The sequence below is a fragment of the Perissodus microlepis genome, chromosome 17 (genome assembly GCF_051167445.1).
Source record: "Perissodus microlepis isolate ML-2025 ecotype Zambia chromosome 17, ASM5116744v1, whole genome shotgun sequence".
Classification (NCBI taxonomy): Eukaryota; Metazoa; Chordata; class Actinopteri; order Cichliformes; family Cichlidae; genus Perissodus; species Perissodus microlepis.
In genome coordinates, this window is record NC_140477.1 from 10,815,055 (window position 1) to 10,840,513 (window position 25,459).

At 41.3% G+C, this 25,459-nt stretch overlaps 1 protein-coding gene across 3 annotated transcripts in view; it reads right to left on the reverse strand.

The window, feature by feature from the left end:
* Nucleotides 1-1,265: 1,265 nt before the first annotated feature.
* plxna4 (plexin A4) overlaps nucleotides 1,266-25,459 on the reverse strand; it is a 248,709-nt gene continuing 224,515 nt past the window's right edge. For all 3 annotated transcript variants that reach the window (XM_084909874.1, XM_084909873.1, XM_084909875.1), the window contains exons 26-32: nucleotides 25,029-25,132; nucleotides 21,889-21,988; nucleotides 19,544-19,731; nucleotides 13,534-13,703; nucleotides 8,420-8,632; nucleotides 5,800-5,950; nucleotides 1,266-5,412 (exon numbers count right to left, since the gene is read on the reverse strand). In XM_084909874.1, the coding sequence (XP_084766000.1) occupies nucleotides 5,317-5,412; nucleotides 5,800-5,950; nucleotides 8,420-8,632; nucleotides 13,534-13,703; nucleotides 19,544-19,731; nucleotides 21,889-21,988; nucleotides 25,029-25,132 (1,022 nt within the window). In that variant the 3' untranslated portion in view covers nucleotides 1,266-5,316. The remainder of the gene's footprint in view (nucleotides 5,413-5,799; nucleotides 5,951-8,419; nucleotides 8,633-13,533; nucleotides 13,704-19,543; nucleotides 19,732-21,888; nucleotides 21,989-25,028; nucleotides 25,133-25,459) is intronic.

The window sequence follows — 25,459 nt, forward strand, 5'->3', positions numbered from 1 at the left end:
TTAAAAACTTTCATCATTTCTCCTTCTGTTTTGAGACCTTTTCTGGTCCCACATAGATCTTTAGTTCCAATAAGATGCATGAAATATCCCCTTCTTGGTCTCTAGAACCTTAAGACAACAAAATACATTTGCTCTGTTTTGTTGTGTACTTCCTTCTCGAATAATCGTTTTTTTTCTATCACCATTTTGTTCTCATTCATACAGTTTTTATGCCCTGTCACTTTATAGTTTTTTTATAGTACAAGTAATTTTTCAGTTAACAGGATACTGTTTGTGTCCTCATGTTTTATTTTTATACATTAGGGGTCTGGGGTATATCTCACTGTATTTGTGTATTGTACAAACCGAATCTTAGGATGTTGCTTCAAAAATGTGATGTAGTATCTCAAGAACCAATCCTCTACATTCTAAATTGTAACAATGAATGATGTAAAAACAGTGGCTTAGGACTATAATTTTTAAGGATGCCATTGGCATACCTACTTGCTTAAATACCTGACTCCATCCAGTGCTACTATCTGCTGCTCACGACGGATCAACCAGCTTTTTGTACCTCAGCTTTCATCTTCAATTCTCAGTTGGCAGGGATGTTTCTTTATGCTTTGCTAGCCGGTGTCAGCCTCTATGATGATGTTAATGGCTTTAGCTGAATTGGATGTCATTGCTGTGTGATAGTCTTCAGATACATTATGATTGCTGGATGCTTATTTAGAGGTTTACCCTTGAAGCCACTTGCATTCAGGTCCAGATCCATGGTTTCCTTTATCTTCCCCAATGGTACTGTGGGCAGAACTGATTGAATGAATCCATATTTTGACTAATTTGGACACTTAAAGTCTGAAATTATGTGGACAAGTGTTTTTAAAGATTTAGAGATGATGGTGTTTCTTATCACAGGAGAGATCTTGCAGCTACAGTACAGTTCTATCCCTTGTGTATCCTGGCATGTATAAAGTCAACAGCAAGGGAGTAATGAGAAATCCCAGAGTACAATTGACTCTTTGTCATGCATTATTGTGTAGCTTTTCTTTGCTGCTTTGTCTGGCACCCCACAGTGGGGGATTTGTGATGGCCTCTACGTCCCTGAACATACCCTGTAGCGACTGTCACGGGAATTGAAAAGGAAATTAGTGCCATCCAGCTCATAAAGACACAGTGTAGTCTTTATAAGCTGATTGTTATGGAATTGTGTTACTTTGCGTGCACTGTAGGTAGGTTTTTCTCACAAACTCGCACAATAAGGAACAACGAGACTCGTGAAATGCTTGGTTTCATAATAAAGTTTATTCTATATTACAAATAGTATTTTGTTCTTGACTGCAAAATAGGAATGCATTATATTTACATACACAGGTATACAATTAATTATAACAAAGTTAGAGAAGCTCGCCTTATATCCCCCAGGTTTCGTTTTCATCTCTCAATAAGATACTCTTTATCTTTCAAATATGATCTAGTAAAAGTCTTTTCTAGCATGTTTGTGTAACATCTGCTATAACACTGAGCTAGGAGGACATTTTTAGTTCCTACAAAACGTTTGAAGGTGGAAACTTTATCTGTGCTCTTGGCAACGCTAGGTGGCTACTACCAGACGACCTTTGTTGCCCGGGAAGTGACAGGGTGAGGGGGGGAGAAATGAAAGACAGGATGAGACGCCGGGGGAGCAGACTTGCAATCACAGCCAAGGGCTCTCACCTTATTTAGTAACACACTGCTGGGAACAGAAACCTTGGATGTCCCTAAAATTAATCCTAAATTGAAATAATAGAAGTTCTGTATGCTGTATGAGATGTGATCAAAAAGTTCTGTGAATTTGGCCATGAAGATGAACAACCATATATGATTAACACTAGATGATAACCCTGAAGGTGAAATCCCAAAAGTCCAATTTGCACATTCAGAGTGTGTATATAGTAGAGCCCAAACTTGCATGGAACAAATGTTCCAGTAGGTTCTGTATCCTAAATATAAACTCAGGGTTCAGACTTTCCGTGTCTGAAGTGTGGTGTGTGCCATCACGCAGTGCACTCGAAACGCAGGGGTTCTGTGGCCACACAAAGTCTGTTCGCTCAACATTTGCCAGACTTGCCTTACTGTGACTTTCTCCAGATCTGCTAATTGAAACTCAACTTGAAAGGTTGGTTTTGAGATGCAGTGGAGGACATCCAGTGTACACTGCAGAGATAAACATGCACAAAGACATAATTCCCAAAACCTTTTGATCACCTCTCAAAAAGCTGCAGAAATTTGTTAACAGACAATGACCCCTTAAAAAAATGGAGTCACTTGCTAAACTCGGTCTACAACATAAGTCTAACAAAGCTAATGCGCCTCTACTGCTATGGATGATAAACTAGAGGTATAGGCCTACTTAATTTGTTCTTGGTGTTCATTTTTTTCGTTGTTCATTTTCACATCTTGCGCTGGCAAATTGAGGCAATCCTTAGTTGCTTTTTAGGACGTGAACCTGCATCTAATCACACCCGTCTGTTTTCATAACTGCACATATTTTGTTCTTTAAAAAAAAATGGGCAGGCTTCATCACTGTAAAGGAGGGATTTTTTGTTCTGGGAAGTTGAGCATTTATCACGATGAAATACTCTAACGGAGTTTTCAATAGGAAAAAATAAAACCAATAAAAAAAAGAACTGAAATGTTCTGCCTGACCAGATTTAAACTGCAGAGGCGGCACAGCTGTCACACACAAAGAGTGCTGGTCTGTAATGGAGGACACAGTAAATGGGACAAGAAAATCCAAAATGGGGTACATGCTGTCTTTAAATGACATCCAGAAAATGAGCAGTTGTCTTGGAAATGACTTCAAAAGCCCCTAGCAGTTGTAGAAGTCTCTAAATATCTTTTTGCAAGGCAATTCAATTTCATACCATCCAAACAGGTCAACATGCAAAGGTATACAGTAACTCCTTTATTTAGCATCTATCACGTCACAAAAAATCATAGGGACGAGACTGTGTCATAGGGGGACTGGTCTGGATAAAGGTTCCACCTTAAACGAAAGTTATAGTTTTTATAACATGAACAATCCACTTTTTCCATCTTGATTCTTCCAAGCAAAAGAAAGATAAAAGAACACATCCACATCATCATTGCAAGGCTTAATTTTCTTATTTTTCACTTTTTTTTAAATAAGTTTCTTAAATTGTTTACGTTTTACATGCGCTTAAAAAGCCAATAAAGGACCCAAGGTGGACCTAGGGCGGTCTTCACACATTCACATCACCACATGGGGCACGTTGTCAAGGCAAAAGAAAGGGCAGAGGTCAAAATGTACGGAGGGCACCTCCATCTTTACATCGCTCTCTCCCATAGTGGGGATTCACATCCAACAAGTCTTATCTATGTCCATCATTTTCTGTTTATCTTGCCGTGATGCTCACGTCTTGCTCTGCTTTATCAGATCTTTTTTTTAAAATTTCTTTCTTTCTTTTTTCCTCTTTTTTTTTTTTTTTTTGAGGTTTGGAGAAGGCCGCCCCCTGCCGCCACTGAGGACAACTACACTAATACAGACAAGAGCGCCTCAAACAGTTACACACTCAGGAGTTGGGGTTTTTGCCGTATGCAACTAGCTACCATCTCCAATGCTTGTGCAAAACAGAAAAACTGGTAAGTCAGGAGCTGGACGAAAAAAGGGGTGAACGGTGTGCCGAGAGCCAGAGAGACCCGGGATGATGAAAAGAGAAAGGAGGATCGGATCACCTCGCCCACAGAGCCTCTCACCTCGACACACTGAGGTCAGAAAAATCACACATGTTGCTTAAAGTTCAAGTCACAATATTTTTTTTTTGTCTTAGAAGTGGTTGTCTTATACATAGTCCTTTGTTTGTCAGTTCCTCAGTGGCACTTTATAAATACATTTTTGACCATTTTTGAAAATTTCAAGCTCCTTTGGTTTTTGGCTGACCAACTAAGTCCGTGTCATTTGATTTCTCCACACAAAAGTCTTAAAATTGGGACATCCCGGGAAAGAAGTGCTACTCTCACAACAGAGCCTCTTTAGGTAGCACACACTGTATTGAATCATTCTTGTTTTTCTTGATCAAGCAGTTTCTTACCCAGTGCATTTCAGTCAGCTCTTCCCTTTACCTCCTCCATTGTTGGCGTAGAAATCTGGGCAGTCAGGATGTTGGGTAGCTGCTGAGTGTGTGTGCGTTTTGTGTGCATGTGTGTGCTTTGATAGACCGTCGCAGCGGCGACACAAGGTTGGAAGTGGCAAGAGCCAGGCAAAGACTGCTACTGGTGTTTGGATTAGCAGTCAACACACTGTCTTCCAGAGTTGGTTGTGTGCTTTTTCTTTTTTTACAAAGGATCCAACTTGGGCGGGGGCTCCAGGGTTTCATCTAATAGCTTAATTTTGCAGTAGCTATATAAGCCAAATGGAAGCAGAAATCATGAGCACTTTCTTAAATGTATGCTGGGCCAGGTAAAAATGTGTGCATGTCGCAAAGGGCTATAGGCTGGGGATGCTCTGGTTTGTAAAGTTCATCATGGTTCAGTAAAGGAAAAGTTCAGAGAAGCGATAATCCTTCCCTTCCCCCATCAGTCTTTTTCTTAAATACAACTCCAGCTACATTAAAGAACACAAGAACATTCTAGGCTTGCCTGGATTTGCCCCAGATTTCACGGATATGTATGCTTTGCTTGAAGGTACAGTGTAAACTTGGCAAACCATCCTTGCATGAATTTTCTTCAGAGGTGTTCATTTGGCTTGCAGTCATCAGTGTTGATGCTTCCTCTTGATTCTGTATATTTAATATAGAACTACAATAAACTGAACTCTAGAGATGGTTTTATTTTAACTATCCTATTCTGAAAAGTTCTCAACAAAATGGACACCCAACATTGTGGTTTTTAAAGAATTACCTATCGGTGTAAATTCTTGAAGGCAACATAAAAATGTTTTTCCCCTCTTTCCTTCCAACAGGGGGGATCGACACATTGCCAATATGGCCAGCTTTCAAGCAATCACCCCTTGAAGCTTCTCTGTGGTGAAGCTGAGGGATCCCCCACATTGCACTGTGGGAAACGCCAACCTCAGCTCCGGGCCACCCCTCGCATAACTTCAGGTAAACTAGTCTATGCAGCAGAGTGAATGGGAAAAAAAAAAACAACAACAAAAAAACAAAAACAGGATTTCTCAGGGAACAGGAAGCAGAAAAAAAGTTAGAGGAAGAATTCATCTCTGAAAGGCGGAGGGAGGAAGTCACATGATGAAAAAAGATGGGGACAGGTCTTCGCTCAGGCACGGCTCGGTTTCTGACGGGGTCTCTTCCCAGTGCACCCTGGGAAGTGCGGTTCTCAGCTCTCCAGACTCATGAAGGCCACCACCTGCTCCAGCTTAAAGGCCAGCCTCTGTTTCCTGGCTGCATCATCCTGATCCAGTGCACACACAATCTGCCGGCGTGACCATGAAAAAGACACACAACGCTATTACTAAAAGCACTCAACATAACAGGACTTTAAAAATCCAGCAAATTACTATTTGTGTTACTATGGAAATTGATTGTAGCTATTGATATACTGGCTTGGATTTGGGGAGTGCTTGACTGTCCCACTGTACCCAGCTGGCCTACACTCACTGTTCTTGGCTTCAAGTTTGCTTTAGTTTGTCCCTTTTACTTCCCACATTTTAATACATTATCTGTTCTTTCATTGACTTTTCATGACTTTTGGGGGTTAAATGCCTGGGCGTGGTGCGATTTGCCTCTTATAAGTACCCCCTTAGTTAGCGACAGCACTGATGTGTTGCCCAAAGGTGTAATAGGTCCCAGCATTACGTACCTCCTCAGTGTATTTCCCCACATAGGAGTAGATCTCGCTGAGAGAGCTCATGGTGTTGAACTCATTCATGTGCATCCGCGACTGCTCTGCCAGGTAGGCATTCATGTCTTGGTCACTGATCGCTGGCATCTTACTAATGTCTGAGTAGTATCTGTGAAGAGAGGGCAGGAGGAACAATACAAAGCATTAAGGTGTGTTTACAGCAGCAAAAAAAAGATGCTAAAAGGAAAAGTGCTAAATGATTTTGAAAGCAGAATATGCCCAGTTATGTATTTTTACACAGATGTTTACCTCGGAGCTCATCGTTTATGAATGCCTGACTAATGCGTGGAGCATAGAGACGAAAAGCATGTTTCATAGTAAAGTGACCTAAATGGAATCTGTAGATGCAGAGAGGCCTCATGTTTTAAAATGGAACACTGCAGCAGCATACAGTATACTCACACACGCCGCACTGAGCTAAAGGCAATCAGTCACTGTCAGCAGCAGCTGTGTTGCCCATATCAACTGTGTTGATTAAAGCTGCTTATTTACATATTAAATTCCTGGAGCTACAGCCACTTGAGGACAGGCCCGTTGTATGGATGGATAATTCTGGGAGTGCGTGTGATGATATTTGCCAGGAAACAAGCTGTCAGAGCTAACAGAGCAAAGGAGAAGGCAGGTGGGTGTTACTCACAGAGGTCATAGCTGTATTGACACTGCACAGTACTGAAAGCTAGAGCTCTGACCTGGGCCCTGTTAGTGTCATGAACATGAGAATGGACTCAACAAGCTCATAACATTCACTAAAGCAAGCATAAGCAATAAAAGGGGGAAAAAATAAGAGGTGGTATCTATGGAAAGCAAAGTTAAAGTCTCCATTGTATAAATCACAAGATAGCTGTAGGCCCAGCCACTACAGTCAGGTTACTTTTTACTAAGTAAGCTAGCTGTTCAGTAGTTTCTTTGTTGAAATGTGAAATAACCTGTCACAATATGAAACTGTGAGAGCCTCAAACTGAACTGATGTGTGACGATTATGCGGATTAAAGGCTGCTGCAGTGTTTGCATTTTTGCTGTTGCGAAATATCTTTTGCTGTGATCACTTTCATTACTAGTGTTGTCGTGTTAGGTGGAAAATGTGAGTATATCTTTAATGAGATCAACCACAATTTGGCATTCTTCTTCACCACCAACTTTTTAAATTTAATTCATTGAAATCTTTAAATAATTAGTTGGTCAATTATTTGCAGAAGTGAAATAAAAATACTGCTTTACCAATTTAACATCCAGTTTGTTGCAAGTGCCGATGTCTCTACAGTAACGTTTACTACTGAAGTTTAAAAGCCGTTAAAGAAAAACCACCACACGTATCCCATACTTTTAAAGGTATAGATTTATATGCAAGCAGTCTTGTATACAAATAATGTAATGACAGGTGTGATGGATTTGTCATTGTCTGGAGACCTTCAACTCCCACATCAAATTTAGAGCAGGTGGCAGGAGCTCACGGGTCTGCTTCACTTCACGACGCCTTTTTAATAACATCAACATATTGTAGCAAGTAAAAAGCTTTGGGATATCGTGGCTCTGCCCAGCTGCATAGCATGGAAGTGCTGAATGCAGTTGTTGTCTTATGTAATTTATTAGTGGCTGAAGTGGTGTTTCAAGCAAAGTCTCAGCAGGGTAGTACTGAGCGAGACACACTGATTTCAAGGGATGGAGATATCCACTGGCCTTCTAACCAAGATAGAGGAGGAGGGAGACAGAACAGTAGGATATCTCGTCTGAACCTCTACAGTGATCAGTTTCTTTCTGACCTGAAAAATCCCCCCCCCGGTAAATCCCTTGCTGTGGCACTTTGGACAGTAAAGTGAAACGGCATAAGATCCACTTTTGGCCATTAGTGTGGCTCTTTAAAAAGATTAAGACAGTTTCACTTTGCAGTAATCACTGATTGAAAGAATCATTTGTAAAAGTACAAAATGGCAATTAGCACTGACGCCATTCTGTGATACCAGGCATTCCCTGTTTATATGCAGTTATTAAAAAAACAAAACATGCATCCAGCATTTTCCCCTCACAGTAGCAGCTGCTCTATTCTGTCCACGCATCGCTTATAGGAGACCAGAGAGAGCCACACAATCCCGAGCCTGAATCCCCTCATTTGGTTCCACCCATTCAAGCACTGCACATATATTCTCATCCTGAGGCTTGCTTTGCAACAACGCTACAGCCACATAAATACTCGGAACCACTTCACAGTACCCCATCTTTTATTCAGGACCTCTTTGCCTCCCCTGCTGACAAATAAATTTAATAAAACTTCCATTTTAACAAATTACCGGCTTCTGCTGCCTGCAACTCTCAAAAATGCTTCCCTTGATTTTTTTTTCTCTCCCCCCTACTCACACACACTGACTCCTATGTCCTGTAGATCTTATGCCCTGGGCACTCCCATCTATTCCCACTGCATTGTAATTTGGATTGGGTTTCACAGCTCATAGATCACACTGCTACAGTCGCATTGTGTGTGCTGGAATGAAACACGCTTAATGCAGGTTTTCTGATGGTTCTTTCTCTCTTCATCTATCCAGTAATTGGTGTGTATGCACATGCGCTTTTCTTGACAGCTTACCTCTCCACCCAGCTCTTGTAGCTGGGGATGTCCTTGGCATAAAGCAGCTTGTTGGAGGGTGAGTCTTTCCCAAGGCGGTGCTCTGAGGTGGAGCAGGAGTCCATGAAAGTCTGGGCCACCACAGACAGACAGGCGTCTGTGATGCTGCTCTTATGGATGTCAAACACAAACTGGGGGTTTTTAATCACATTCACCCAGAAACGCAGAGGTAGGCTGTCAGAGAGGGAAAAGAGAAGTAGTTTAGTATCAAACTCAAACTCATGCAGCTTTTGCACTTTAACTTTTCATTCCCTGATAAATAATTGTGTGTTGCAGTTTTCTTTAAATTCCTTTTAATTTTCCCAATCTTGATATTTCCAATTCTGGACACAACAATATGAAATTCTTTAATATAAGCCCTTTTACCTGTAAAAAAAATAAATAAAGGTAGTCTCTTAATAAAATCTAAAACTGAGTCATGCTAACTAATGTAGTCTGTTAGGCTTCCTGTGGAAAAAAAAAAGAGTTTTGCAGTGATTGTTCAGTTCTGTCTCGGTGACAGAATGCTTGAATAGCCATTCAAATGGGCGAACAAAGAGTGTGAAGTAAAACAACAGCCTATGTCCAGTTGAGCTGCTCTGAGATTAAGTCCCTAAATGCCGTTTTCAAATTTGCTACAGCCAGCTAGTCAATAGGCATGAACATATTATTCGCCAGAAGGGACGAGGATTCATTCACTTTGCAAAGCTAGTACACAGGCCCTGCTGTTGCTGATGTGCTCTATTTGATGTGTGTGCTCAATTCAATAAAGCCTTTATCTTTAAAACCAGGTGGTGGCTGGCTCTCATTTTTTTTTTTCCTCGCAGTGTCCAGGGGTCCTCGCTGGGGGCCGCGCAGTGACACAGTTCATATTGCCTTGTTTGTGCAAGTGGGTCCTATTTTTTGCCTGTCAGGAATAATAAAAATACACAAGTCTGTTTATTTGCAGGGCTTGTTTCTGCCAAAATGAATAGATATAGGGCCAGCTTTATCTGTGTATTGCTGTGAAAGGGGCTCAGGTGGTATTAAGAAAAAGCTGAGTGTTACTTGGATCTCTGGGCTCTGCGCTTTTAGCTGATGTGACAAAAATCAACAAAGACACTGCTGCAGTCTACGCTACACAGAAGTTTCTGCGTGTAGGAGAAAAAGAGTATAAAATGTAAAAAAAAACCAAAAATAAAACCTGAAACGCATTCATTTAAAGTACCGCCAGTGTTCCTCGACAATCCACTGAGCATTTATTCTAGTACAACCACCCACAAAGATATTCAGCTGTACAATGTAACAAAAGAGGATTTAAACTCAGAATGAGGAAAGACTCAGCATTATGACTTCAAAATTAATCTAAGCAAAAAATCTAGTGGGATTAGGTGCAGGGATCAAAGGGATATTAACACGACTGCTGTGCTGTCTTGATTGTTGACAAGCTGGCGTTTCAATGGGGCAATGGATTCTAAGATGATGAGATTTTGTGTGTGCAAAATTACCACCATAATAAGTATGCCTTGTCCATTGAAAATAGGCAAATCTGAGTTTACTCCTGCTGAGTAGCTTTAGGAATCTGAATGATGGTCATGATCGGTCCTTTTGGTTAGGGATTAGGTTAAATATCAGCTGCCAAGATCAAGGGCATCTCATATCCTAAAGAATTTATGCTGGCAGAGTAAGAAAAGGGCCCACTGATTCATCACTTGAAAGTGCGTGATATAGTTTACCAAAACTGGGCAGATGTAAATAGAATTATTTCTGTTCTAAAGGCAAAATGTGATTCTAACTAGTTGCTTTTCTCTTATTTTTTGAATGCATCCACACTTTAACACTGGTACCTAACAACACCTGCAAACAGCTAAGTCCCCCTTGTGGTCCCTGAAAACCACCTCATGCAGCCCTTTGAATCTGCAGTTTTAGGATGTTCTGCCCATTTTGTGGAATGGGCCTAATGAATTAGCTTACCATTGGCAGGAAAAGAATCACAGATGTTGTGATGTACAACATCTCACTGGTGCCATTATGGCATAGACATGCAGTGAGCTAAATTTTGAATTAACAGCTTTATAAAGGTGACCTGACTGAGTTTGGTTCCAGTCAGGGCCTAAGTAAGCAAAACTGTGCTATTTTATTCCTGTGATAGGCACCTTATACTTAGGTCTGCCGCAGTGGTAGTAGTAAGCAATCTGAGTAGGATTGCGTTGCAGCATGATGGCAGAAAAGAGGGGTGTATGTGGCAGCTTTGCACAATAATTAAAATTCTGTCTGTTCCATCCCGAAATGCAGCGCATATAGACAGACACATGCGGACCAAATACAGAGGAGTGAGGATGAGAGCAGACACTAACACACTGCCACTAATCCAAAAGATACCATCTGGAGATTCTCTGGGAGCCAGTGACTCATGTACGCACATACTGACTGTACACACATACAAAACATGTTACAACTCTGTCACACAATACATACAAAACTAACAGTTTAACTAAATTTAACTTTGCACCATGAAAATACAGTTTATTTCAAAAAGCAGTTTAAACTGTTTTTTTCCCCCAAATACCAAAAGTCCACACCTAGTACATCTGCCTTAATCATCTGTCGTGATTCTGCAAGGTGTGCCACTGTGATGGCATGCCACACATGGTAAGCTCCACACCTCACCACCAGTTGATTCACCTTAGTTTAATTTACAGTCACTACTTTAAAATATTCTACTTATTGTTCAATATTGTTTCTTTATTAAATGTATTTATTTTTCCATCACACCTTCCAATGTTTATATGGCGTGCACACATATTAACCTTGCAAGGTCAAAGTTCTGTTTTATGTTATATTAATACATCTTTCTTTGTTTGAGTTACCTGGGGGTTGGCTTCTCCTCCTGTCTGGCAAAAGGTGTGGCAAAGGGCTGGGAGACCTGAAGTACCACTGACAGCCTAATTGGATAGCACCACATGCTTCATTGCCTGGGGGGTGTTTCATGTTTGTTTAATTGTTTTGTATTAGTTGGTTATATGGCAGCCATCTTGTTTTCCCCCGTGTGTGTCATTTCAGCAGGTCAGTTTATCATATGTTTGTTTGAGGTTTTGTTAATTATTATCTTGAGTTTAGTCTATTGAGTTGACCTCTTTTATTGGTCTGCCTGTTTAAGTTTTGGCTTTGTTAAATATATTTTCATATTTTTGAATTAAAACCACCTGTGTCCTTTATGCTTTACTGCTTGGTCCCTGACAGCCACCAACCACTCAACCACGTCATAGGCATAGGCAAAGTTACTATGCATCTCTGTTGACAGTCAAGCAAAAGAAAATGCTTTAAGAACTAATATCTACATATCTAAAGGCTATTTCAGCCGTTAAGATGTGCAGGACAAATGATAATTAGGTGGTATAGTGTTTACAACATGCCTTTTGCAGTTTGGTTTGATCTGAATATATCTTGGTGGTCATTTACACTCATATTTAGCACTTTGCACACTGCTCAATGCACATTTTAAAACTTAGTGTAGCAGCATCATAGAGGTATAGAAAGGCATAGTATTTTTTTCTTTTTGATAGTCTTGCTTTGATGTAAAGGACTTGTACTATAAAAGTTCAGCGATACATTAAGGTCACTTTCAGGTCTTTAGGGTGTATGGAAACGTGGTCAGCATTAATCATGCCAAAGCAACTGTTTGCTTTTATTTTAGAAAAAATATGAAAATTTTCTCACTGAATGGGGGAAAATAGTGGTTCGCAAACTTCTAAACATTCATCTAATAAAAAAAACAAAACGGTTGACTGGTAAGCTATAGCAACAAATACACTGGCACGACATGACAATGGTATAAGGCTGAAGGATCTAACATAAGTTAGGTTATATCAGGGGACACAGAAGGAAGGAAGGGAACCCTCAAGGTGGGGGTAGTAGTAGAATATAGGGGCTCCTGCTGCAGTTGAAGTTAATGGCGTGTACAATAACTGTGGAACTGACAGGTTTAATGGGATGGGGGCTCAGCTTGGAAGGGACACTGACATTATTATTTTCTACCATGAGACAAAACGAAGGCTTCTGTTGAAGCCAAGATTGCAGTCTTTTAAGATGAGGTCATGAGGTTATGCATATGCACGCGCGGGGAGGTGCTTAAGGGCACAATCATATGCACGTTCCACACTGAGAAGGTATTTGTGGTGGCATCAGCACAAACTGTGCTCAGTCTCAGTGGCTTTTTCTCAGGCTGTGCTATGATAAATTGTGCTTTATTTATAGCCCTACAGTGAAAGTCTAATGGGGAGAAGCACGTCGACTTCTCAGAACACTTAACACACACTGTGACTGGCCCGGTAACACAGAGGTAAAACCCTAAAATTAGGCTCATAAGGTAAAGTAAATAAGTAAATAAAGTAAATCAGCCTCTCCCTACCCATTCCTTTATGTCGATTCGTCCCTCGATACACATAAATTTTTCCTCCAATATCTGTGGTTCTCCTGGGCCTTGGGCTGAGTGATGCATGCTGGGATCTTGGCAGAGGCTATGAGGCTAATGAGATATTAGTGTGCATTTAACTCCCACTGTGTTCACTTCCTTTTCTTCACCTTTTCATTCCTCTGCTCACCCCATTCCAGGGCACTGTCAGTTATTTAACCCCAGCCAACCTTTTAAGGTGGACTCACAGGGGTCAATATGGTATAAATTAATCAGCGGATATTAATTTAGAGGTGTACTTGTGCACCTGGGAGTGAACATCTGTCACTTTAGAGAATTCCACAGTGACAGGAATTTTTTTTTGGCCCAGTTATCCATGATAATAGATGGAGAGTCTTGGCAGCCAATTGGATTAGCCCCTTGTGGTTGGCTTTAATGAAGATTACACACCCCTGTGGTTAATGGATATTAGGAAAGGAAGAGGCGTATTGTGAAACTTGGCTCTGACAGGGCAATACCCAGGCAATGCCAGTGTGCCTGTAGTACTTTTAAAAATCAAAATGCCCATCAATGATCCAAATAACTGTTTAAGGAGTCTTAAACATTCCCATTCTGTGCGCTTGACACCAATTACTTGGTGTGTATGTATATTTCTATATCAGCACCCACAGCATATTTAGATTCAGATACTAAATGAACTCACCAGTTGCTCTTCCATGTGTGTCGGACATGCGGGTCATGGATGTTGTGTTTGTCGGCCTGCTCATCCAGGAAGTCAAACATATATTTGATGGCCAGTGGCAGAGCGCTGCCTCGATGGGCTGTGCTAAAGATGGTCTCAAACAGGTCATCCACAAACTTCTGTAGCGTACCCTACAGAGCAAGGAGAGGAGAGTTACAAAGATTCAGTCATTCTCTCATTTTTCAAAACTTCACTAACAGTAGCAGAAATGCCATTAATATGTATATTTGTTTCTGTGTCAGTTTGAGTTGTGCAGTGCACGACACTTTCTCTCCCAGCTCCGATGTTTATGTGTCTGACTCATATCTCACAGACCCTGCCCCTAAATCTGCTTGCAGCTTTGATGGGGGAAATTGTTATTTCACAGCTGACTTTTAATAATATCTAGGAACAGGAGGCGCATCTCCTAAGCCTCTTTGTGCTGCCGGATTAGCTCCCACACTGCACCATTGACCCTAATTTGATTTAATGTTGGTGACTTTAAGAAGGAGGAGGAGAAGAGAGACAGAGAGTGAGAGAATCTAATCCTCTTGTAAAGAATGAGCTGATGGGATGCACGGGAAGAAGGCGAGAGCCAGAGATGGAAATGAAACCACACAAGTTTCCTATCAGAAGAAGAGGCCATTGAGTGTGGCAGATGAGGTGTGTACAGGCATTGGCAAATAAAAATCCAATTTGGGTGGAGCGGGTGACCAAATCACAGAGTCAGGAGAGATAGAAGGGGAGAATGGGAGGAGGGAATCCTGTTAGTTTGACAATCACGGCTATAATTCTAATGTGGCCCACATTCCCGGCAGCTTACCATTTTTCTATGAAGACGGTATCACATATCTCTATATCAAGCCCACGTGCCTTCCTAGTTGCTAAGAGAAGGCCTATCAGGTACATGTGTGCAGAGACAGTGAAATCTGTGTATGTGCCTACTAGTGCTTAGGCTGTGACATTTTACGTCATCCTCGATCTCAAGGGGTGCACCACTATCAACACTGTCATCATCACAGGGTTCTCTTGGTCCCTGGTGGAGCTGAAACTGCCAACATAACCCCCCCACGACCATCTACCCTGTCATTAGACTGCACTCTAAACACAATGTGTCATCTGGATGTTTTGATGCCATCTGCCTCCGCATTGAAATGCAAGGAAAGCGACGTTGGGGATAGCAATGAAACAGGGAGGCTGAGACAGGCGCGCGCACACACACACTCTCAAGTGTACAAGTGGAGGGAAAATGCAATCCTTCCCTGCACCAGTCCACACACGTGAACACGTCCTGTACCCACACTCAAGAGTGTCACTGATGGAGCTAATATGAGAGATGTGAGTGGCGTTGCCAAGGAGAGGTATTTATTGGTAAGGTGAAAGCCAAACGCAGTCAATTACACTGCCTGTCTGCCCAATCATTTCTCAGCAAGAGAGATGGCCAGCCAAGATAAACTGGTTATTTCTCAAAAACAATCCATCTGGAAAGACGATGCGCTGTCTGTAGTCAGAAGCCACCTTCCTGCACTCAGGAACGGGATAATGGCAGGAAAATGGAGCGACTCACAGAGGCTGAGAGGCAACGTGTGCATGTGTGAAGGTGTGTGGAGAACTATACAGTATGTGTCATGACGATAGCTGCTCTGTTTTTCCTGCCTCATCCTATTCTGGGATCTGTAGTTTGTTTATTAATTTCTTTCATATGCCCTGCACTTCACAGTCACTATTGCGCCTCTCTTTCCCTGTTAACTGATCACCAGACTTGTTGGTTTTACGGTGTGTAGAATCTCACCACTAAATGTCAGCAGATTGCAGATTTTTAGTCACCTGTTTTCATACACCTCCCAGTTCTACTGCATAATCCTGCGGTGCTACGGTGGCCGCTGTAGGACAAACAACTCTGGTCACTGTTTAACTGTAGTGAGTGTATGCTGTCAGCAAGTGTTTACCTCTCCTGATGTGTATATCTATTAACTCTGTGTAAGGAGTTGATGAGTCAGCCAGTGTTAGTAAAACTTTCTTCGAAGTGGCGCTAACATTGTTGAACTTGGGCACTTTGGTCTCATACGATGTGGGAATCTACTTAATTGGCTTATCAGAACAATGGTGTTATTTTTAGGACATAAGCATGACCTTAAAGGTGGCATTACGTTAGCTTTTAATCAGCTGTTGTTGTTGTTTAGGTATTTAGGATGGCGGGACAACATGGCCGCTTCAACAAACCAGCGTCTGCTTGTATGTATTCTTAATGAATTCATTCATGAAGTTTGTGAAAATATGTTTTGGAAGACGCAAGTACACACTTGTGAACAAGACTCCGAGATACTTAAACTCCTCCACTTGGGGCAGGAACTCGTCCCTCGCCCGGAGTGGGCACTCCACCCGTTTCCAGCTGAGGGCCATGGCCTCAGATTTGCAGGTGCTGATTCTCATTCCCACCGCTTCACACTCGGCTGCGAACCGTTCCAGAGCGAGCTGGAGGCCATCACCCGATGAAGCCAACTACATCATCCACCAAAAGCAGAGAAGGGAGCGGGAGATCGACGGACGGTGCAGCCGGTGCTGCAGCTGCAGTGATGCGGATGCTGTACCGGTCCATCATGGTGAAGAGAGAGCTGAGCATAAAAGCGAAGCTCTCCATTTACAGGTCGATCTGCGTCCCTACCCTCACCTATGGTCACGAGCTGTGGGTAGTGACTGAAAGAATGCGATCGCAGATACACAGCGGCGGAAATTAGCTTCCTCTGAAGGGTGGCTGGCCTCTCCCTTAGAGATAGGGTGAGAAGTTTAGGTATCCAGGAGGGGCTCAGAGTAGAGCCACTGCTCCTCCACATCGAAAGGAGCCAGTTGAGGTGGTTCGGGCATCTGACAAGGATGCCCCCTGGGCGCCTCCTGGGTGAGGTGTTACGGACATGTCCCACCGGGAGGAGGCCCAGGTCAGACCCAAGACACTCCGGAGAGATTATATCTCTCAGCTGGCCCAGGAACTCCTTGGTGTTCCCCCAGACAAGCTGGAGGAGGTGGCTGGGGACAGGGAGGTCTGGGCTTCTCTGCTTAGGCTGCTGCCCCTGCGACACGGCCCCGGATAAGTGGAAGAAGATGGATGGATGGAAGGTAATTACCCACTAATCAATGTATAAGTATGAGCAAAATATTATTTTTTTTAGTATTAAATGACCTCAAAAAACAACTCACTGCAATTTTAAGTGTACTGACTATAAGAAGTATGTGGTATCACTAGTTCAAGATTCTTTATTCGTCACATGCATAGTTATACAAGTATAACACGCAGTGAAATGTAACCTGACACGCTCCTCGACTTGTGCAAAAGGGGAGGAGAGAGGAAGAACATTATATATTATATACATTAGGTGAATGTGCAGTAGTAGCATTGTATGCAGCAAGCGGGTGAATTCTGTACATTAAGTGAATGTACAGAATGTACATTAAGTGTAGTATTCCAAGTCAAGGTAGAGACAAACGAAATATGGTAAATAATCACATACTAACCTTTGTCTTTGTGAAACATTCAGTTCAATTGTATTTATATAGGGTGAAATCACAACAACAGTTCCCCCAAGGTGCTTTATATTGCAAGATAAAGACAGTACAATAACAATGACTGAATAAATCTATTAGACAGTCACGGTGATATATCTACTCAAAAAGGCAGACATCAGTGTTTCAAGTTGTATGGTATTAAGTAAATATGCGGGATAACTGTTCTACTATAAGACCTTTGGATGGGCCTATGAGTTGTCATGCTAAACTTGGGAATAAGTATTCCTCCAGATCACGGCAAGCTGTCCAGGTGCAGAGGAAGCGAAGAAACACCAAAAACCCCACCAAAATTATGATGATTACTATGCTTCAGTACTGGGATGATGTCAAGCTGATATGTAATTTTGTTTTCTGCAGTGTTTGTAGTGCTCTACATTGGTCCTGCACAACTCAGCCATAGCTCCTAAACACCTTCCAGTGTAGCATGGTAGAGCATTAAGGTTCTCTTTGGTAATCTTTTCAGCAGAGCGACCATGGTATGTGTACGTTAAACTTCTGTTTAACAGCTACAATAAATCCTTTAAGCTTATAGCTGTTACTCTGGGTTTCTCGTCTATTACTCCACTGTGAATTCATCTTAGCTGGGTGCCCATTTGCAGGCTAAATCGCCTCAAATTATAGGCAATTTGTCTAACTGTGGACAGATAAGTATCTTAACTCCCTGAGATAACTTGTTTAATCTGCCCAGCTAAATGCAAATCAACAATTCCTGATAATAAAAAATGAGATTCTGTTTTGCAGATCTATAGTGGGATTGGTAGATGGGATGATAACGTGTACTGTTTTAATGTTAAGCATAAACTTTTTCCACCCTACATTGCAAATATCTTAATGATGTGTTTGGTATCAATATGAACAACAGAACGAGCAGCGTAGCATTAGTTTAAATCATTTGTGTTTAGATTTTGAGCTTAGATCGAGATAAATAAATATAACTGGAAAGGGTTTCTTATTGCTGTAAATGCTTTTGTGGTTGTAGAGGCTGTTGTTCACCGGAAAGCAAACACGCTTTCATAAAGACAAAAACAGCAGCGGCAAAAAAGAGGATTTGTTTGCCTATTATCTAGATGTACTATTTCAAAGACAAGTTGGAATTGGCACACCCAAATTAGTTCCATGTTCCTGCTCATTAGCCAACATGTTCCATAAAGGATGATCATCCTGCTTCTTCCCTCTGTGCCTGTTTAATGGATGTGCTACCGGTGTGTTTGAGACACTCCACTTTAGACTCCTGACACTTTTCATTTATATTGCATATATTGCACTGGGTTTATGTTCTCTGTGTTAACAGCTAAACAAAGACATTCAGGAGATGAAAAGCGGAAGTGCTGGTGAATTAAAAAAAACACATTCTAAACATTTTCAACTCACAGCCTCACACTTTCTTTTACCCTCCCCATATGGCTGTCTGAGTCTGATAGAAAGGGTGTATTGGTGTGGGGGGGAAAAAAGAGGGACAAGGTGCTTTAAGAGTGGATTGTTCATTTGCATTCAGCTGTTGGATCAAAGTCACATTTTCCTCCAAACCAAATTAACTGTATTTTTTTTCTCTCCTTCTTAGGGGCCATTGTCGCAAGGCGCACTCAAAGAGACCAATTTTATAGTCATTTCTATATTTGCCTGATAATTTTTTTTTATAACAGAAAAACCTTCACTGGTTTCATCGGTCTTTTCTTCTTTACCCTTTTTGATATGCTGCTGCATCAATGCAACAGTAATGAAAAAAGAAAAACAAACAGAAATATCCATTTTCTCATTCTCACCTGAGGGGATAGAGGAATACATTTGAATAATCTTTTCCACTGAGATGACTCATCCAAAGTAAACATGAATATTTAAATACAGCGAGGGATTTTATTCGTTATTATAACACGGGGTAAAAGATGGAGTGACCTTTTAGCCTTTCACCTGCTGAACTGCTTCAGTTAAAGATGCTACTGCTGAGTTGGATAACTTTATTTTGTCTGGTTTGATCATATAAATTGTGCGCGTAGCATTGGGTGAATTGAGCAAGTTGCTAGATAAAGGAGACCTATTATGCTTTCCTGATTTTTCTCTTCAAATTAAACATAGGGAAAGTTTATTTGAGTTAATGCGAGAGGATATCCCTAATGTGGTCATTACAGAAACGCAGCTCCGTCTGTGAGCACTGTACCCCACCCACCAGCTGTTCAGTCTTTCTGTTTGTGAGGGGCAGCTAATCAGAATAAAGATAGCTTAAAAGGAAGTTAAAACATCTTTTTTTTTTTTTTAAAAACAGTGGATAAAAGGATGGGCTGCACCAAGGCCCAATACAATATAAATAATGATTATTTGGCCTGTGAATCATGCAAAGCTGCTCTAGTAGAGACTAAGAACAAAAATATGGACCTAGAGGTTAGCACAGTAGGTCCTCACAGCTTAGTGTCTCTCCTAAACATAGATTGCTAACCTTGGTGGCCAGAAGTCTTGTCAGGTAGATCTCAGAGACCATCTTGCTCCCGCGGTCGCCCTCTTTCTGGTCTCCGTGCTCGTGGTTCTTAACCAAGTGCCAAACCTTCACCCCACTCTCCAGGTCGGGGGTGATCATAGGAGTACGGGTACGAAGGCTGTCGGGGCTTCCAGTGTACTTGATGTTTTCTGTGAGAAACAACACGCTTCAGTTTATGAAATGCTGCTAATTTATGCAAAACACAGAGTCAGATAAGTGTTAATTTTCTTTTATAAAAATTGTGCCTTCATAGTATGATCTATGAATTTATAAAGATGAGTAAAAATCATTAAAAAAAGTTTTGTTTTGTTGTTCAGATAGTCACAGAAGACAGATTAAAGCTAAATCAAACTAGTGAAAAGGAAAAAAGAAAGAATCAGTCACAGGCAGCACAAACACAATACAAAAAAAATGCAACCAAAAAGGCAAAGAAAACTATAACCTGCATGTCAGCAACAGAATGTAGTTTCTTGGTCTGAGGTTTCCAATTTACAGGTGTGTGAGATTGGATATGAAACTTTCAGAAAGTCTGCATGGTTAATTTTTCATGGCTTCTTCTCCAAGTGACAAGACATAGCATTGCCGCCTGACACAAAATCGAACAGGTGTCAGACGAGATGAAATATGTATGGCCCACCCAATGGCCGGAGCGGCGATGACATTTCCAAACACATGGCTCAATGAATGTTTACACAGTGTGAAAAAAAAAAATTGATCAGTGGGTGCGGTTTGGAGAGGAGTGCAAAAAGAAAAAAAAAAAAAAAAAGAGTGATTTTCACCGTGACAGAAATCAATCTGTCCAGAGAGAGAAGCAGGAGGAGTGTATGGAGAAGAGAGTCTGCGGGAAAATAAGGGACAGCTGGAGACAACAGATACAAAGTGTGTGTGTTTTTGTGTGTCTGTGTATTGACTACTCATATTTGATCGCAGCATGATCAACTAAAAAAATTCAAACGCCTGCGTCTCCTATAGGGCACTTCACTGAACGTTATTTGACTGTAGCTTTGTTACAAGGTTAATAAACCACATACACTATGCAGGACAAGCGCGACACAAAATGTGCTGCTTTGAATTGTTAGCTTTGCCTTTGTGGTATGGCAGAACAGTGTGCTCATTTTGTGGTAATTATTTATTCAAGAAGTTGGAGAGCTGAGGGTGATGCGTAGTGAGTGATACACAGGAGAGAGAGTTTCTCTCTTTTTTTTTTATTCTATTCTGATCCAGCTCCACGCGCGCTGTTATATTTCCCGTGTTTCCCTTCTTTTCCTTCTTGTGGTTTTTTGATGGGAACATTACATCAAAGATCAAACACAAAGGTTTCTCCTTTCATTCTCCAACTCAACATGTTATAGAGAATGTTTGTCTGAATCTTTGAACTTTTTTTGCACAACTTTCTCACCAGCCCCACTCCTCTTCCTCCTCCTCCTGCTGCTGCTCTTCAGCAGCTCTATTAAATTCACCCTTGTCTATTTCTTCACTATTTGGCTATTGTACTCAGGGAGAGTTCAAAGTCACTCTCAAGTACCACACTAGTTGTGAAGTGCATCACACTTGCATTTGAAGTCAGTCCCTTTAAAAATAAATAAATATGTATATATATATATAGTGGGGTGTGTATGGAGGGGGGTATTCCTGGCACCCTCCTTCTCTCCCTCTTCTGTTGCACCACTCACCTTGCCCTATCTGGTCTAATTTAGAGCTGGAGAGATGAGGTGAGACCATATGGAGATGAGACAATGCTAATAACTTGGGACCACATTTGAAGTGTCTGAAGTGTTTGTGACCAGTGAGGCTTAGCCCTTTGATCATCAACAAACTTGATGGTTTTTCAGGTTCAAGGAGACGTGTAGAAGGCACACAGGAAAAAACACAGGCACATGGAAGGATAAGAGGAGCCACTTTGGATTCTCAAGAGGCCGGAACAACTGAGGAAAGAGTGCGTTTTTCTCTCTTTATATTTTAGAAATCTTGTATTTCTGGTCCGCCACTGCTGACATGCAGGGTCCTCAAGTGATACCATCAGGGTCAGTGAGTTACTCTAACAACACCGGATTATTAAAAAAATGGACAAATGCAATATTTTTATTCCTTGAGTGGATTGTTTTATTTCAAATAAATTTATACGTATAGTTTTGCTAATAATTTTCATTTGCATTACCAAGCATCAATTCCTAAGATATTTCTTTTACTGAGTTATGAATACATTAAAAAACAAAATACATATAGTTTCTAAAGCAAACTCGGTCCAGCTAAGAAAGTGGCTCTCTGATAACTGAAACTTATGGTACAGAAAGAGGCTGGCTTACCATATTTACTTGCAGAAGTTCGGGACACGGTGGAGTTATTTACAGAGTTGTAGGCTGTAACTTGCTTGGGAACCAAGGCCATTACTGCATTATCAGGTACCTGAAACACAAATATAATGTAAATCTCTCTTCAAAACAATAGCAATTTTCTGTGGTATTTCTTTCCCCATTTGTACACATTTCTGACACAACCACTAAGAATAGGAAAAAAAAACATATCACCGCGTAGGTGTCACTTTCTGTATTTCCTTCCATCTATTCTTGTTTCGGGTGAATAAACAGAGAATATCTTATTACCCTTATGTGTTTTGCTTTGCCCACACATACATATGATGACTGACAGTGGAAGGGAGAGTTTAGCAGAGCATTGTGCAGGCCTGTGTGAGAGAGGATGTCACAAAGTCTCTATTCAATAATACCTTCCCTCTAGGGTGGCGTGTTTGTGTGTGTGTTTGAGAGCATGTGCATGAAGATGTGAAGTGTGTGGAAATGAATGAATGAATCAGTCAATTGCATGCTCCTCCTTCCCTGTCTGCCAAATAGGATTCAATTAATGAAACTGGGATGCAGCCTCTCCCACCAGTACACGCACAGAATGCCTCTATTCTACATAAAATGACTACCCAGGCTGCAGGCTAAGCCTGGGTTAATTGAAGTGATCTTTATCATCGTGTGGGTGGATGCAACCGGGGGGGGTGGGGACTTCAGCCCATGTGTATGTGTGTGAGGTCCGGGGCGTTATTAAGATTGCGTTGTTATTTCACCCTTTCACTCAATCTGCTCCTTATGCATAATATGTTTATATCATTGTCTGTAGGAGGCCCACAGGGCAGATCTCCTCCCTGATCACTGCTCTTATATGTCGAACCCATATGAAATAAGCAGAGCGCAGTGGAACATAATAGAATGTGAAAAAGAAGGAGTGGCATTTGGGGAAATAACATTTGGAGAATAAAGGCAGAAAACAGAGCACACTTTCCTGAAAGAGAGGAGGCGGAGAGAAATGTCTCATTATGGGCCTGAAAGATCAGATATGGAAAATGCCATTTCTTCTTTTCTTTTGCTTGTAGCTACCATGTGACGTTTTCCCGAATGAGAAGTTTCCACTTAGTTTGTGATGCAAACTGTGACAGTACAACCGAGTGCGGGGGGAGTTTGGCTAGTGGCAGATCAAAGCAGATTAGTGTAATAAAGAACAGCACATGATTCTATTCAGTGTGTCTGGTTGGCCATATTAGGTTCAGATTGGACAAACAATACTGATGGAAAATGTCTGAAGGAAATGGCAAAATATAGCTGCACATCTGGGTTCTTTAAGATGGCATCAATCAATAGAGTGCATCAATGGATTTGATCTCCTTCACAACGATCTATGGATTTCAAATCAGGTCATTTCAAAGAAATTAAGTCAGTAACAGAAGATTAGAAATGCTAAATATGGGACTGCAGATGCCCTTGACGGAAGCTTGAATGTGTTTGTGATGTCCCCTCCCTTTCTAGCTCTGTTTAGCCTCCTGACAATTTCACAGACGATGCCATGTTTTTTTTCTCCCTCTCTCGGTCTGTCAAGGATAAGGTGCCCTTATTCCCCAGCCTGAAAAAATGAATTAACTTCTGTCTTCATTATCTTATCTCCGATTTGAATCAGCTCCCTAATCCATTCCACCCACGCTTCATACTCACAGCCTGTTGACACTCGCTGCTGCTGACATTTAATTTAGGCACCACGTAAACTGCACTTGGAGGGCACAGTCGCTACTTGCTCAACTGCTTGAATTATTAACACCTTATTGACAATACAGGCCTGTTTCCCCATCCAAACTCCTTCCATGTGACTGGATGTGCAGTTATGAGTCATGTGGCACAAAACACCTGCCGATTCGTGTCAAAGTCTCTGTGTAAATGCACCGATGTATTTAATGAGTGACACATCTTTGTATTTTGTGCATTTGTCTTCGTTTGACGGTCTCTGACCAGTGATGTGTGTCCACGCCAACATTAATCAAAGTCAAAAACAAGATGATCCCCAGAGGCAGCACACCTGAAGCCCACTCCACACAGGGGATTACTCCTAAGTGTCACTGTGCTGTTGGCAAGTTCCTTGCCTCACCTTGTGAGCCAGGCAGATAACATGTGGTGTATAAGGGGATGTCCTTATCTGTCAAGTACTTGATAGATAACTGCAATAAGTGAACTCTGAATTATCTAGTCAGCTTAAGGAAAAGGAGAAGATGAGTTGCAAAAGCAGCCACAGATAATGAGATGATGTGTAGTAAAGAATGGGAGACAGATTGTATGCAATACTAAATGCCAGGTGCTTGTGCTCACTATCAAATTTTCTTCTAAAAAAATGTGAAGTGATACATTTGAGGTTTGCTGCTGAAATGCAACAAAAACTTTTCTAACTTTCTTTAAAGTTTGTGCAATTTCAAAACTTTGTGACTCAGCCCATAAAAATATGAAATAAATAAATAATAAAACTACCCGATTCTAATTTTGACCCCAAAAAAAGGATAGCTCAGGATAGGATACAGGAGCATGCTTGATGTTGTTTGGCATTCACATGTGCAGCATGGGTTTGTCCATGAGGAGGAAGTGTCTGAGAGAAAGGACTGATGTCTTTAGGCGCTACAGCATCAGAACCAGCATACTCATCACATTATGCTCCTTGTAATTTTGTGCTCTTGCTCAAAATGGTATTTAAGTTAAGAACTGCTGTTTTTACACGCTGTGGAGACGCAGCACGTAGAACAAACCCACAAGTGCATGTGGGTAAGAAGACGATCTAAAAACAGCAGCTACATTAAAAGCAGTGCTTTGCTGCCCCAAGAGGCTATCTATAAACAAAGATCTGCCATTTCTTTTTTTAATGGGTGTAGTCGTGGAACTTTAATTGCACCTTGTAATGTGAATTTCTGTACTGTATTAACTACAAGCCCAAAAATTATAAGGTTCAAAGTTTCAGCTGACACCATTCTGTGTGCAATGTGGTGTAAAACTTTGATTTTCACATGTACATGGGCGTTCCACACCATCGACAAACACAAAGCAAACGTTCGTAACTATTAAATCACTGGAACACAATAATGAGTTTAATACAGGATCCAGCTGCATTTTTCTGTATACCGCTAAAAGCGTACCTGATAATGGGACAGCATGTTCAGTCTCTTCCAGTCACCTTCGATCTTTGTGGTGATGTCCTCATCCTGCAGGATCATGCGCTGTCCTCGACCCTGACGCCACTCTGCAATTGAGATGGAATTAAAAAATATATATATTTCAAATAATCTTCTTATAGAAATCCATCAGACCAGGTGCAGAAATAATCCTTTAGGAGACACAAATGCAAAACATAAAATAGAGATGTAATGATTATACAAATACTTGATATCTCTGAGAAGTTAGAAGACCTCACCTTGCAGCATGTATAGTCATCCCTTTCTCAGTTTATTCTGTCGCTCTCTGGAGTTTATCTTTATACCCCTTTCTACTTCTACTCGTCTCCCCACATAAGAGCACTATATCCCAAATTACACTACAGCCAGACCGACTGTCCTTGAGGAGTCCACAG